The sequence below is a fragment of the Benincasa hispida genome, chromosome 8, assembly GCF_027475165.1.
Source record: "Benincasa hispida cultivar pf3 chromosome 8, pf3_genome.v1.1, whole genome shotgun sequence".
Taxonomy (NCBI): Eukaryota; Viridiplantae; Streptophyta; class Magnoliopsida; order Cucurbitales; family Cucurbitaceae; genus Benincasa; species Benincasa hispida.
Genome location: NC_143485.1, coordinates 42,709,739 through 42,726,678, shown reverse-complemented (window position 1 = coordinate 42,726,678; position 16,940 = coordinate 42,709,739). Strand labels below are relative to the sequence as shown.

Sequence of the window (16,940 nt, the reverse complement as noted above, 5' to 3'; positions counted from 1 at the left end):
ATTTGTCTTTATTTTCCTCTTCATTCTGTTCCTACTAATAGTTAGTCCATTTGAACATAACTCAATGAATAAAATATTACTTACTATTTCCAAAGTCGATAATTTAATATTTTATTTAATAATGGTTGAACTAAAAAAAACTATATATATACATATATATAAATTTGTAGGTTTTTTATTTTCAATTGCCACGGTGGAGGATACCCCACGGGGGCACAAGTTGGTGTATAATACAAACAAAGAACGGATAAATCTCAGGTTCCATGTGTCGCTATTATAATTTGTGTATTTTTTTAGGGAAAAAAATAATAAAAGTCAAATTCAGGGACCAATCAGCAGGCTTCTTAATTGAATCCATACTAAAAATTTGACCTTACCGTTATTAAAATTTGTAAATGTAGAAGAGAAAAGAAAAAAAAAAGAAAAGAAAAACAGAAAAAAAGAAAAAAAGAAAAAGAGAAAACAATGAGGTGGACGACGGTAGCACGCCGGTGGCTAATCTAAGGATATTTGACTCTTAAAATTAAAAATATCCATTTCTCAATCTCACTTATTTATTATTGTATTTTGATTTTTGTACGTACGAAACTTCCACCTTCTCTCTCTTCAAGAAAAAACCCCTCCAATTTCAATTAATTATTGCCAAATTTTCATTTATAATTCAATATAAATAACCAACTTCGCCAACATGTAAAACCAAACATAAATCAAGGATAATTGACACATATTCATCTCTCGAGACAAAGATTCAATACTCATATTCATACTTGTGTGTACTCAAAAAGCATTGCTAACCTCTACACAACTCAACTATTTCAAGGATATACTTTATACTTTTAAATCATTTTTTTTACCCAAAAACTTTAGTTGATAGGTAAAGACAATTTAATATTATATCATTTAACATATACCCTTGTTCTAAAACAGTATAGTAGGTTCGAGTGTTTTTGAGGTCACCATGTTGTTGAATTAAAAAGAGAAACATAAATAATCAATATCGATATTGGAATAATGAATTTAAATCGACACGATTTTTCTTTTGAAGTTTGATACTAATGACTAAAGTACTATCAATATTGTGTGTATACTATCAATGACTTTGTATTCCAATAAATTATGTAGGTTTTTTTTTTCTTCTCAAGCCTAGTCTTGAATTTTAAAAACGTTACATTTAATATAAATGTTCTAATTTTCTAATTTCGTGTACAATAGGTCTAGACCATTAGATGCATTTTGTGTAATCTCTATCTTTTCAATTTGCAATACATTATTTTTTAATCGAAGAATTTGGTAGAGGTATAAGAATCTATTAGACGCATTTCAAAATTGAAAAATTGAATCGACACAACTTTCAATAATTAAAATGATGAGATTAGATGGGCATATATAGTCGTCGTCTTTTAACTTGTCGGATAAGAAAAGAGGAAAAATATGGATTATAAAAAGAAAAAAAAGTAATATAGAGAGACTTGTTGTTGGGGCACATTTTATCCAAAGAGTTGACGTTTGAATTCTTTGGCTAGGTAGTTTAGGTTTGATTAACATTTAAGAGTGAATTAAAAATAAAGTCTTTCTCTACGTCCTATAATATGAAATTAAAAATAAAAAAATAATAATAATAAAAATAGGCAAGTTGAGGGTTTTGAATATTGGACTTAGAAATGGGGGGGTTTGACATTTAAAGAAGAAAAGGGGTGCGTTGAAAATTTGAAATTCCCAAATTTAGAGGTGTGATCGGCAAATTTGTATATGGCTTAGTCAAAATACACCCTCTTTCTCTTTAATTTTCCTTTATATATACCTTCTTTACAACTCCCATAAACTTCATTCATTTTGGAAAAAGCCCCTTTCAAGCGAAGAAGAAGAAGAAGAAGATTAGGGTTCTTTCATGGAGGCTGCTGCTGCTTTTGGCCGCCTGAGGCCGGTCGTCAAGACCGAGAAGCCCGCCACTGGCGATGGCGAAGACGATCGGGATTCTCCCTCTAAACAACATCTCGTCGTCAAGGTATACCGATCTCGCTTTTCAGCTTTAAAGATGACGATTTTTTATGCTAATATATGGAATTTTGGATGTATATATCAAACTATTTTAAAGAATTATATGAAGTTGGTAAGCAAACAACGAATCTGAAATTCATTTTTATGTATAAATAAGAACTTCTTCGTATATATGAAATTACTACTTTATTAAATTAACTATGGTTGATAAATTTATATCAGAGAGAGAACTATGGAAAACAAGAGCATGAAACTGGAGATAAAACAAGCAGCTCATCTGATCAAAAGGATTTAAGCTGCACCCAATTTCAGGTTAGCTTATTTTTTATAATAAATATGATTCAATCCATAATTATTATGGATGAAAAAAAACTGTGGGAGAGTTTTTAATAATAATAAATAAAAATTTTCTCTAATATTTTCGATTAATTTTTATTTTTTAAATAAAATGGTCAAATATACACGTAAGATTAAAGAAAATAAAATTCTCTCTCTCACCGCTAATTACTTCTACAATAATCACCACTTTAGATAATTAATGTTTATCTCAGACTTTGAGACTTTTTTTTTTTGAAAGGAAAAACTAACAATAAATAAAGAATTTCGAAGTTTGTAGTTCTGGGAATCTACCCATTTAATTAATCAAGTGGTATAGGATTCCTATTCTTTCTAGTTTACCATTAAAATTTAGTATTAAAATGTCTAGAAATAAAGATCGCCAGACGCCAATTACCTGGTCAAAAGCTAGGTAACAAATTACCATCTTGTTTAATATATTAGTATTTTCAAACTAAAAAGAATTAAACTAAAAAATTGTCTAAAAATTTCTATTGATTTCACCTCAACACAAAATTGAAAGTTTAGATTTACTTTAGATATAAAGTTGGAGAATTTTCAAAGATAAAAAATAAGAAAAACTATTTACACAAGATAACAAAATTTAATATTTTTTTATAGAGACTGATGGAAGTCTATAAATGATAGAAAGTAATAAAAATCTATTATTGATACTATCGTGATAGAAACTGATACAAATCTATTGTTTTTTTTTAATTATTTTTGTAAATAGTTCGATATTTTTTTAATCTAGGAAAAATTAAATTAAAAATTTGATAGAAAGTTATAATTTAGTTTCTAAGATTATAAAATTTAGAATTTCATCTTTTACCTCATAAATTGTGGTTAACGTTTAATAAAATCCTTTTAAATACTATGCGGTAGAAAAAGAAAAATCTAACTTCTAAATTTGTAATTTGGTCCAAGATTATTAAATCTAAAATTTAAAGTTTAGAGATGAAATAGACATAAATATCAAAATTCAAGGAGTAAACTTGTAATTTTAATTTTTTTTTAAAAGACCAAAAAAAAAAATGATCTGATTTGGTGTGGTTGAACAGGAAGATCAACTGGAATCCGCTCGAGCAGAAATGGGGGAAGTGAGAGAAGAAAACCAGAGACTAAAAAAGAGTTTAAATCAAATTATGAAGGATTACGAAGCCCTAAAAATGCAATTCCTAGGGATTGTCGGACAAGAATCCAAAAAAGTACTAGAACAGGACAAGTTAAACAAGGAACAACAACAAGACGATGATCAAATTGAACTGGTTTCATTGACCTTAGGGAGATTTCCGGTGGCGGAGAAGAAGAAGGCGACCGATGAGAAAAGCTCTTTGAACAATATCATTGGTGGTCACGACGAAGAAGTCGTCGTTAAAGAGGCTTTATCTCTCGGTTTGAACTGCAAATTTGAAAGACAAGAATCATTGACGGCTGTCGTTAAAGAAACCGATTCTCCGAATAGTTTCGATCATGAGACCAAGGAGGAAGCTGGAGAGACGACTTGGCCCCCCAATAAAGGGGTGAAGACGATGAGAAGTGTTGATGATGATGTTACGCCGCAGAATCCACCCAAACGTGCTAGGGTTTGTGTTAGAGCTCGATGCGAAACCGCTACGGTTAGTAATATTATTGTTGATAAATTACATGTTTAGTCCTTTAGTGAGTTAACACTTTTCAGTAGTTCATTGACATGAAATTGAAAAGTCAGAAAATACTTATCTTAGTAAGTTAAATTAGACAATAAGAAACTAATTAATTTCAAAATCTAGTATCCATAGCTTTGGAAGTTGTAATTTGGTCTTTATAATCTATTTAATTTTATAAGGGGTCCAAAGTTTTAATTTCATGTGTATGATTTAGTCAAATATTGAAAAGCTGAGATTGATGATAAGATTATGATAATCGATGCAGATGAATGACGGTTGCCAATGGAGGAAATATGGACAAAAGATAGCAAAAGGAAACCCATGTCCACGGGCATACTACCGTTGCACAGGCTCGCCGACGTGTCCCGTTAGAAAACAAGTTCAAAGATGCGCTGACGACATGTCGATCTTAATTACCACCTATGAAGGTAATCACAACCACTCATTACCTGCCTCCGCCAACGCCATGGCCTCCACCACCTCCGCCGCTGCCTCCATGCTCCTTTCCGGCTCCTCCACCTCCGCCACCGCTGCCGCCTCCTCATCCACTACTACAAATAATCTCCATGGCTTAAACTTTTACTCAAATAATTCTAAACCCAATTTTTACTTATCCAATAATTCTTCTATCGTTTCATCCACTTCCCCTACTCACCCTACAATCACTTTGGACCTCACTTCAAATCCTTCCTCCACTTCCTCAAATTCCACGACCCATTTTGGTAAATTCACATCAAATTTTCCTAATTCTCGTTACCCTTTTACTAGCCAACTTGATTTCGGATCTTCTAGAAACAATGTGTTGTCGTGGAATAACGGCCTTCTTAGTTACAACAGAAATAATAACCATCCAACTACTACTACAACCACCAATAATATCTATCAAAATTACATCCAACAACGGAACCCCACCACGTCACTACCACATCAGCAACCGCCTCTACCCGACACTATTGCCGCCGCTACCAAGGTTATCACGGCGGATCCAAGCTTCCAATCTGCTCTCGCCGCCGCTCTTACGTCGATCATCGGCACAGGGGCCGTTAATGCCGGCTCCATCAAGTCCTTCTCAACAAGAGGTGAACAACCGTTGTTTCAATTGGCGGCGACGACGACAACGAATAAAGGGAATGGATGTGGAACAAGCTTTCTGAACAATATTACGACAGCGACAACGACGACGAGTAATTCGCCACCCACAGGAAACATGGTGTTTGTTCCGTCGAATTCGTTGCCGTTTTCGAATTCGAAAAGTGCATCGGCTTCTCCAGGTGATCATATTGATCTTACCAATTAATTTGATTAATTGGGTTTCTGTTCGATTTGGGGGATTTTTTTTTGGATAATACAAAAGTGTAAATTAATAAATATGGTTTAAAGTGAAATTAAGTTGTTGATTAATGGGGATTAGATTAGCCATTGGAAATCATAAATTTTGTTAATGTTTAGTAATTTGCCTTAACATTTGCTGAATTTGTTGATAGGTGATTAGAAGTGGTTGGAATTGGAAGCAATTCTTAATTGTAATTCTGAAAGTCTTTGTAAATGTAAATTCATCTTCATAATCCTCACTTTTATTTATAAATGTCGTAGTTCCCTCTTGAATTCTCTATTTTTTTCTTAAAGGAAATTCTAAGTTGAGTAATTTATTGAATTAAGAAATTTCTTTGTAGATTTTTAGTATGAGAAATTAACTATTTTTCACCTCACTATTATTAATTACTATGTTAATGGTATAGAAATACAAATAAAATACAGGTTAATTAAATATTAATACTCATGGTCTCTCACTCCCTAATATTTTAGGTAATTTCGAAATCATATTATTGTTTGAACTATTTAATTTTAACCTTTGATGTATTAAAAGAAGTTACACCCTTTTGAAAAAATTGTGGTTCACAACACTACAACAAATATCACGTACGATAGCATTAAAAAACATTATCGTAGACTTTTGTTAGCGTTTTCGAAATGTTGTCGTAGTCCATTAACCCCGTGGAAACGCTCTTTAACTTTCTATAGCGTTTTTTTAACGCTATAAAAAGTCAATTTAAGATAGCGTAAATCTAATGCTATGGAAACTTTTCATAGCGTTAATACAAAACGCTATAAAAGTACTTTATAGTGTTTTTTATAGCTGTAAAAAATGTGATGAAAGACATTTTATGGTATATTTCATAGTAGTAAAAAATGCTATAGAAGACTTTTTATAGCGTTTTAGACGTGCTATCGTAGTCCATGCTATTAAAAGTCTCTAACGTTCCATAACATTTTTTTAACACTATAAAAAATCTTATATTGCATAATTTTAATGTTATGATTGTTATTTAATAGCATTTTTCATAACGATAAACTTGTTGCAATGCTTGTTTTATATATGTTTTTATAGCTTTTAAATGCTATTGTAGGTTTTTATAACAATTTCTTATTGCTATTTATTATTAATAATAACTAAAATCGTAAAATTCTAGAACTTTGACACAAATAAGTTCATGTGCATTCTTTAAACTATCATATAAAATTACTTAATTGACTTACCACACCATGTTTGTTTACAACTATCCAACAACGAAATAAATTCAACAAGTAATTTTCAACAAAAATGTTACAAAACTTACTAAGTAGAGTAGCACAATTACAAAATACATAAAGTTAAGTGAGTTTGAAGCAACAATGATCTCAACGGCTAGTGTTTCACTACTTTACACTGTCTTTAGCAACTTGTAACAATCTTACATATTTAGTATAAATAGATCTACATACAAATCTAGAGCTACATCTTTACTGTGAAAAGAAAATCTATAAGTAGAAGACTTATCTTTTTGTAAAAGGCCTTCAATAAAAACGTGTGTTTTCCCTTCCCGTACCGAACCACGTACATCAGCCTGTTCAACTTCTTCTCCTCTTTCAACTTTTTTGCCTGCATGTTAACAATCAACAAAATCTTTACACAAAATCACCATTGAAAGCATAGGAATCCAGAGAGAGTTTGGGAGTTTCAGTCAAAACTTAAGTGAGAGAAAGAAAATAGTTTTACCAGAAAATAATTGTCACTTCTGTTTCTTCATTTACTTGACTGAAGAAAGGAGATAGGAGTTCTCCATTAAGCTACTCTTTGTGGCCCCCTCTCAACCTTTCGTTTCACCTACCAACTTTCTTTGGATAAAAAACACTTCTGTTTGTGCCAAAATCTAATATCCAACCCAACAAAATTAGTATCAGAGCAAAGACAATTAAAGATTTCAGTTCTTGGAGAGTCAAGATTCAAGATTCAGAGAAATAATGGCAGTAGCAAGATTTGAAGTGGAGAAATTTGATGGAAATGGTGATTTTGGCTTGTGGAAAGCCAAAATCAGAGCTATTCTTGGCCAACAGAAGGCTCACAATGTCCTTCTTAATCCATCTACCCTACCAAATACAGTCACAACTCAAGAGAAAGAAGATTGGGAGCTTGCAGCCTATGGTACCCTAGTTCTAAATCTAAGTGATAATGTTTTGAGGCAAGTCCTTGATCAAGAGACAACCTATAGGATTTGGACTAAGCTGGAAGATTTGTATGCCACTAAGGATTTTCCAAATAAGATGTATCTTAGGGAGAGGTTTTTCACTTTTAAAATGGATTCATCAAGATCTCTTTCTGACAACCTTAATGAATTCAAGAAGATTGTTTCTAAGTTTAAGAACATTGGGGAGAAAATTGGAGATGAAAATGAGGCCTATATGCTTCTAAACTCCTTACCAGATTCCTACAGGGAGATTAAGAATGCATTGAAGTATGGAAGGGACACCATAACTAATGATGCAATTATCTCAGCCTTAAGAACCAGAGAACTTGAGCTACAGACTGTAAAGAAGGAACAACTAAGTGGTGAAGGGTTGTTTGTGAAGGAAAATTTTAAACTAAATCAGTCTAAAAGAGAAAAACAACAGCACACTCAAGAAAATAAGCCTAAACATAAAATCAAGTGTAAATACTGCAAAAAGAAGGGTTACCTGATTAAAGACTGATTCATTCTAAAAAGGAAGAATTAGGAAAAGGAGAAAGAAACTAAAGGCAAGCAGCTTGAAGCCTCTGTTATAGAAGGCTCTTTTGTCTACTCTGATGCACTAGCCTCAACATTTGACAAGGCCAATCATGTAAACCCCCTTGGAAAATATGATTGGGTCTTGGACTCCAGATGCACCTACCACATGATCCCTATGAGGCCTTGGTTCAACACCTATAAGGAAATTGGTGGAGAAATGATTTACATAGGAAACAACCAAGGTTGCAAAATTAAAGGGATTGGCTCAGTGTCTCTGAAACTCAAAGATGAGATAGTGAAACTTCTCATAAATATCAAATATGAACCACTTCTTAAGAGGGATCTAATTTCCTTGGGAATGCTTGATGCTGAAGGTGTGAGTACAGAGGAAAGGGTGGAACTTTTGAGGTTCTAAAAGATTCCAAGGTGGTTCTTGTTGGGGAGAAGGTTAATGATTTATTTGTGGTTAGAGGAGTAGAAATGATGACATAGGTATATGTTGTTACTCGTAATCAACTGAACAGAAGTTGACCTATGGCATAAGAGGTTATCTCATATCAGTGCTAAAGGACTGGAAGTTTTACCCAAGGGAATTTCAGACCAACTCACATTTTGTGAACATTGTGTATTGGGGAAAGCTACTAGGCATAGTTTTACTAAGGCTCAACACTTAACAAAGGCTATTCTTGACTACATTCACTCAGATCTTTGGGGGCCAGCCCCAACACCTATCCTAAGTGGCTCAAGGTACTTACTTTCCTTTACTGATGACTTCTCAAGGAAAAGTTGGGTTTGATTTCTTAAATCAAAAGACCAAGTTTTTGATAAATTTAAGAATGGAAACTCATGATTGAGATGCAAATTTTAAGGAAATAAAATACCTAAGGACAGGCAATGAGTTGGAATTTTGTAGCAAAGAATTTAATAAGTTTTGCGAAGAGACGGGAATTACAAGGCACAAGACAGTTAGATATACACCTCAACAGAATGGGGTGACAGAGAAGCTAAACATAACCATTATGGAAAGGATCAGATGCCTACTGTCTGATGCCATTCTTAGTGAAAAATATTGGGTTGAGGCTGTAGCCTATACTGCCTATACCCTAAACAGGCGCCCTTACACATCCCTAGACTTCTTAAAACTTGAAGAAAAATGGTCCAAACATCATTCTAATCTAGAAAACCTATGGGTATTTGGATGTATTGGATACATACATCAAAATCAGGGGAAACTTAAGTCTAAAGCTGTAAAATGTATGTTTTTGGGGTTCACAGAAGGTGTTAAGGGTTTCAAGATGCGGAATCCTATTGAGAAAAGATTTGTGGTCAACAGGGATGTTACCTTTAGAGAAAAGAAAATGTTTATGCAAAGGGAGAAAACTACAGTTGAGATTCCTAAGAGCCTTACCACTAGAATTGAGGTAGAGACACCTAAGGAGACATCCACTAGTATTAATCCTCCAAATGATTCAGAAGAGGAAGAGAAAATTGTTGGGCATCGTAGGGTCCTGTAGTTTGTTAACCTTGTATGAACAAACATTTCTGTGATTGATAATATATGATATTTTATCCACTTTTGTCTATGAAATATATGATATTTTAGTTGCATTAACCACAAACCAATAAACTAAGATCTATGACTATCGTTGTAACTTTAACATGTATGTGGAGACATACAAGTGGATCGTGTTTAAATGATAACCTAAATGGTCTATAGTATATGGATAAGGATGGGTACCTTATCGTGGTGACACTACGTGTATGGCCCGCTTTATAGGTGTTACAAATGTTGTAAAGTGCTACAAATGATCTGATCCTGATCGTTCATGTACTTGACATACGAGCGGGGATATTCTATATAAAAGAGTTTGTACAAGACCGAACTACGAAATGTTTAGTCTTGTTATATAAGGCCATTCATAATTGAGACTTTCATTTCACTAGGATGACCATAAGTAATATGACCTTAATCCTAAGTGAGTTGTGAACTCCTGTTTTTGAAGGCAGTCCTTTGATTTGCATGGGTGAGAGTGTCCAGATCGCGGACTCAACAAGCCTACCATTTTGGGGGATTCGTCTGATTGGGGAGCTGGGAACTTAGCTACACAAGATGAAATTCACTCCTTCCCTGAAGCAGGGGTAAGTCGATAAATTGCTCCCTTAAGGGCTGATTCCGGATCTTGAACAATGTGGCGCCACACTCTCTCTTGGCCCGAGAGGAGTTTATTCATAGTGGGACTATGATCTATTGTTCATTAGAGGGATCAGTGGTACTTAAGGAGTTAGATGTAACTACAGGGACAAAATGGTAATTTGGCCCAGTTGTATTTACGAGCAATTTGTGAAGGGTCATCGTACTGTTGATTGGTTATATCCAATGGACACAGAAATATATCTGTAGTGCGAAAAGTGCAGCTATTGGTCTTTAGTGAAGTGCCCGGTAGTTAACGGATGGTGGATAATGTGATTAAAGAGTTTAATCAGTTATTCACGTACCATTGGAACTTCAAGCTACAGGTCCATGAGGTCTCCTTGGTAACTCAATGGATTTAAGTTGAAAATAATTTTTTGGGTTAATTTGAAATGTTCAAATTAACAAGAGGGGATTTGATTATATATGATATAATTAAATTATATATGATATAATTGATATAATGTATTTGATACATTATTGTTTAATTGAAGGAATAAAATATTTGAATATGATTCAAATATATTTTCTATGAATAAGATTCATAGTTATTAAATTTAATATCAATATGATTTATATTAAATACCATAAAATAGAGAAAAGAATTATAGTTTACATATTATATATGATGCAATATTAAAACTATAAGTTATAATATGATAAGTTAGTTATCATATTTACTTATGATTTATTAATTATTTGATAATTAAATCTTTTTTCTCCACAACCACCCTTAGTAGGGAGTTATTCGGTTGTGTGGAAAAATGGAAAAATTAAAATTGATTTTTAACTATTCCGTGTGATAAGAATATTTAAGCGATCAAGTAACTACACGATTGGAGTTGAGAGCCTATGCGATAGTCTTACTTTCTCTAAATGACAGAGTATCTTTGCTATACGATAGCCTTGTGCCTACTCTATCGTCTTCCTCCTCAAACTCCAAACTTCCCCTCTAACCAAAATTAGCCAGAGCCCACCACTCTTGGATTCTCACACCGAGAATACCAAGGTCACCAAGTGGTAGTGTCCTGTTGGTTAAAGGATCAAGTTTTTTCTTGCTGCTTGTTCGAGGAGTGTTCAAGTTCGTCGATGCGTTCGTGAACGAGTTCGTTCGAGGGATTAACTTGAAGAACGGTTCTTTAAAGGTATAATCTCTAAACTTTGTTTTTAATTCAGGAGCATGCTATAATTTAGTTTCTAATGCATAATCTGTTCTGTATGACTGTAAATGTATGTGTTCAATCATAATGGGATTTGGACGATCCGCTTCCGCTCAAAGGTTCTCTGTAAATAGAGTTCCTTCAATTGCAGAGTCAAGTTTTGTTCTGATTTCCACATTCCGTTTGCTGTATTGAATTTTGTTTACAGTTTGGTGGGTTTTAAGTTTCTACAATGCGTTTAAATGTTAAATGTTAGTGGATGTTGTTGATGGATGTTTCAGGATAGTTGTCTTTGTTTAATGCCTTCGTTTTACTTTTACAAAATTTAATTGTAAGGGTCCCTGCGTTTTTGGGCATAATCACTTGCAATCGAGTTTGTATTCTTTTAAGTTTTTGAGTCATTCATGAAGAAGCTTCAGATGCAAGAGTTTCAGTTCACTTCGATGGAGAAGACAAAATGTTGGTGATATTGTGTAGCTCAAGCTAGACGATCATTTAGATTTGGCTATGAGTTCGTGTAGAATTGTTCTACTTGATTGTGTAGTATTTGCTAAACGATCGCATAGCTAATGCTACGCGATCGTGTAAAGTGTTTACTCGATCGTTTTGCATTGAGAACGCTTTCTCTTGGGATTCGATCCCTTCAGTTATTACACACCAGTCCAATCCAGGGTTAGACCACTGAACCGCGGTTAAGAACATCCTCAAGTATCTTAGAAGAACGATGGACTACATGCTAGTGTATGAAGCTAAGGATTTGATCCTTATAGGATACACCGACTATGATTTCCAAACTGACAAAGATTTAAGGAAATCCATGTAAGGATCAGTGTTCATCCTTAACGGGGGAGTTGTAGTATGGCGTAGCATCAAACAAGGATGCATTGCAGACTCCATTATGAAGGCTGAATATATAGCTGCTTGCGAAGCAGAAAAGGAAGCAGTTTGGCTTAGGAACTTCCTAAGTGATTTGGAAGTCGTTCTAAACATGGACTTGCCTATCACCTTATACTGTGACAACAGTAAGGCAACAACGAATTTGAAAGAGCCTCGCAACCATAAACGAGGAAAACATATTAAGAGGAAGTATCACATGATACGGGAGATTGTGCCACGAGGAAATGTGATCATCACAAAGATTGCTTCAGAGCACCATCGAACCTAGGGCAAGTGGGAGATGTGTAATGGGTATATGGATGTCCTAGTTTATTGTATTTATTTACCATTCCCTTATTTTGGGTTATTGATATTATGTACATTCCACTAACTAGAGTTTTAGTTCAAGTGAGAGTTTGTTGAGTTTTATGCCCTAAAACTCGTAGATAGTAAATGTAAATTATTGGCTGTCATTAATAAAGAATTATTGATGTTATTTCAGTAAGTGTTCTTGATTGTGTTGTATTCATTTTGTCTTAATAACCCTAAATTCAATAAACTAACATCCTAGGCTATCTTATGAGTTCTGAACTATATGTGGAGACATATAGGGATAAATGTTCAAGATATAGCCTAAAAGGTCTATAGTATAAGGATAATGTTGGGTATCTTATCCAGGTGACACTATGAATATGACCCACTTTGTATTCATTACAAATGCAATGATCTAATGTGTTCGTATAAGTGACATACGAGTGAGGGTATCCTATACAATGACTTTGCATAAGACCAGACCACGAAATAGTAACCACTAGATGTAACTCCGTTGACTACTTAGGTTTCTATTTCAATAAGATGACCTAGGCAACTTAGTCTTAATCTTGAGTCTATTATGAATTCTTTTTCATGAGGGATTGTCCTTTGATTTGTATGGGTGAGAATGGCCAGTTCTGCAACTCAATATGCATATCATTTTGGGGACAAGAACGAGCGGAGAGCTGGGAACATAATAATACAAGATGGATTTCACTCCTTCTTGACTTTAGGATGAGTAGATAGTGTTCCTTTAAGTGGTGTCTTCGGATTGAACAAAGAGCCCTACCCTCTCACTAGCTCGAGAGGGATATCTGTTTAATGGTTGGACCATAAACATGTTGTTCATTAGAGAAGCACTGATACTTAAGGATACAGAGGTAACCCAAGGGTAAAATGATAATTTGACCTAGCTGGTGTTACAGACACTCGTGAAGGACTAACTTACTATTATTAGTCTATATCCATGGACACAAAAATATATCTGCAGTGAGAAAGTACAACTGTGGGTCTTTAGTGGAGTGTACCCACAATTAACGAATATTGATTACTGTGGTCAATGAGTTTAGCTAATTAATCTCATATCGTTGGAGCTTCTAATTTGTAGGTCCATGAGGTCCCCTTCCTAGCTCGTAAAGGGCGTTGTGGTAATTATTACTTGAATAGAATTTGTAATGTTCAAATTCACTTAGGGAAATAGTATAATGTATAATGATACATTATACTATAAAGTTTATATTTTAATTAAACTTTATAATATGAATTTAATTTTGGATATGATTCAAAATTAATTTATTGGAGAATTAAATATTTGAAAGAGTTCAAATATCAATTTAATATGAATTGGATTTGTATTAAACTATAGGTTAAAATTAATGTGTATTAGATTCACATTAAAATTATAAGTTATTAGAGAAACACAATTGAGTATGATTCAAATGTAGGATACATTAAATATTTGATATTTAATTTGGTAATTAATTAATTGGAGAATTTATTAATTATTAATTATTAATATAATATAATATATATAATATAACATAATATAATTTGATTTAATTAAATTAATCGAATTATAACTTTAGGTTATGTGAGAGATGTTTAATTTAAATATGATTTAAATGAAATCATTAATTAAATAAGATTTAATTAATTATTAATGTAACGACCCTAGTTTCCTACTACAATCTAGGACGCTACTTCATGCATGCATGGGCTTAATCGTACAATTTCTTTTAAATCATCAAATTAAAGAGCCAAGATTTTATTTAATAATGCTCAAACGAGCAAAGATGTGAAAACATAACTAAATAATAATAAATAAACTAGAGCAAAGTAAAATAAAATAATTTACTATTCGGGATACCCCTAAACCCTACTAAAAACAAATGAATGAAATTAAATAGTCAAATAATAAAATTGATATATTTTTCATAAAAGTGAAAGACGCCTATCTCCTAAACAGATTCCAAAACATAATACTATATGTGGAAGCAGTGAATCGTCCTAATGGCCAGGTCATGGATCTCTTTTGTCATGCACCAGTCTGTCATTACTTTTACCTGAAAAATAGGGAAAGAAAAGGATGAGTATAAAAATATACTTAGTAAGCAGTCCACTACTGGGCCCACTCAATGATCTATTAGTCTATCCATTGGACCCAAAATACACAAGGGCATCATAAACATAGGCATAGGCATAAAGGGCGAACCCGAAGGCACGCTTTCATAAGTAGTGACATAAAGGTCATGGCATAAATACAAATGGTGATCCCAAAAAGGACACCGTACATAAGCATAGGATGTGGGCCCGAAGGCTCACACATGCGATGTGCATGGCCCAATGGTACACTAACAGTCACTAAAATCTCATGTGGACATAAGCTTACAAGCATCCAGTACATAATTAAACATAAGCATGCAATCAAGGCTATGACTCAGCATCAAACTTTAACACTGTTACCCATAATCCATTCAACTGTTTCACAATCTACTTATAACTCATACATCAGTACTCAAACATCAGGCCTTAACACATTATATTCATACTTCAACCTTATCACAGTACCCTTAATCCTTACATCCAACTTTATCACAGTAAGAATACTTCAAATTCAACACATCAAATTCAGCACAAAAATCCATAGCAGATTTCATCATAGTTTCACATATGACATAAAAATTTCTCAGCAGGCCTAACAACATCCTAGGGCAACCAACAGTAAACCACTTACCTCAGGATACCACACTGTCTAAAAAACGGGACCTTACTCTGCTCGAGAACTTCCTTCACCGTCGTACGTTCCTGAAACCAATCACAAATTAGGCCCAAGAACTCCAAAAGACAGTGAGCTGCCAAAAGGGAACTGGAACTTACCCTGAACAGTAGGATCAGGCGAAACCAACCACGAATTGGCAACAACCGACACTGTTCTGGTGTGCAAACGAACGAGGTGAGCTCTGACGCGCATTGGGCTTCAACTATCGACGGAACACTGATGTGCGACGGACGAACAGAGGCGGAAGGAGAGCTCGGCGTGGCTGGAATGAAACACGCAGCTGGAACGAACTGCGTCGGGTCGAGCGACGGACAGATCTACCTTCTGGTGTACGCTCGATGGCAGCTTCGGCTATCGACGAAAGGAGAAACGACCGGCGAAGAACTGGCGCGGATGTCGAACAGCGATTGCAGAAGGGGGGACGACTAGAGGAGGAGGAAGAAGAAGAAGAAAAAGGAAAAGGAAAAAAAAAAGAAAACCCTTTTTTTTGTCTTTTGCACGCATCCCAAGGCCCCCCTTTTTAAAACCCTACTTCCCTCTTCTTAAAAATAATCAACATTTTCCCCCTATTTTTTTCCTTTTTTTTTTTTTTAAAAAAAAAAACTTTGGGGTGTTACAATTAATTTTTTAAATTAATTAATTAAATAAACTTATTTGATTTATTAAAATAAAATTTTAACTTCCATGTAGGGAATTAACAGAAACGTGGGATGACTCCCACGTTTCTCTCTCTCTCTCCTTTGATTAGAATTCTGTAAGATTTGAAGAACGTAGGAGATTGCAATTTGATACACAAAAACTTTCTATGAACGAAGTTTTTTCTCAAAAAATTCTCCTTCTTCTCATAATTCTAGTTCCCATAAACCAATCTAAAATCTCGAAGAGTGGGAGGGTTTCTGATTTGGTGGTGTTCGAGATTTCAATCCCAAAAGAGAATTGGCCATTTCATCTGAGTCGCCATACGAAAGTAAGTTTTGTTCTCTTTCTCTGCAAGGTTGATCTCTTAATTTTAATATATGCTTAACCTAGAAATTTTAAAGTAGGTTTATTTTTTTTAATCTCTGTGATGTTTTGTATTTCCCAGTGTACTGTATTTCATGATTTCTAAATTAATTTCGAGAAAAGGTCCTGATATTTTCCGTTGTGCTAGAGTTTTTATCCTTACAATTATCTTTGGAATCCTGACATTTCTTCGTAGGTTTGTCATCTCTTACGACAAGATGAAGCAAGCCTATGGCATAAACACCTAGGCCATGTGAGCATGAAGACGATTGAAAAAACACTAGCCAAAAATACTATATCTGATCTTCCATCTTTACCTACTTCAACTGGAATTATTTGTGGTGATTGTCAATCCGGTAAACAAACTAATACCCTACATAAACAGATATCTCACTCTTGTTGAACAAGTATCCTGGAACTTCTCCACCTGGACCTAATGGGTCCTATGCAATCAGAAAGTCTTGGAGGTAAACGACATGTTTTAGTTATTGTTGATGACTTCTCCAAATACACTTGGATACGCTTTTTCTGAGACAAGTCAAATGCATTTACAACGTGAGAAAGATCTGAATGTGATATGAATTAGGAGCGATCATGGTAGAGAGTTTGAAA

General features: G+C 34.1%; 1 protein-coding gene across 2 annotated transcripts; it reads left to right on the top strand.

The window, feature by feature from the left end:
- The first annotated feature begins 1,709 nt into the window (after positions 1-1,709).
- Positions 1,710-5,568, top strand: LOC120083455 (WRKY transcription factor 72A-like). 2 transcript variants are annotated; one of them, XM_039039224.2, is made up of 4 exons: positions 1,750-2,005; positions 2,221-2,310; positions 3,396-3,953; positions 4,249-5,568. In XM_039039224.2, exons 1-4 carry the CDS (start codon positions 1,889-1,891, stop codon positions 5,278-5,280), a joined length of 1,797 nt encoding a protein of 598 aa, XP_038895152.1. In that variant the 5' UTR covers positions 1,750-1,888; the 3' UTR covers positions 5,281-5,568. The 2 variants fall into 2 exon arrangements, with proteins under 2 accessions (XP_038895153.1, XP_038895152.1); XM_039039225.2 differs by lacking the exon at positions 2,221-2,310 and having other exon boundaries at positions 1,710-2,005.
- The last annotated feature ends 11,372 nt before the right edge of the window (positions 5,569-16,940 follow it).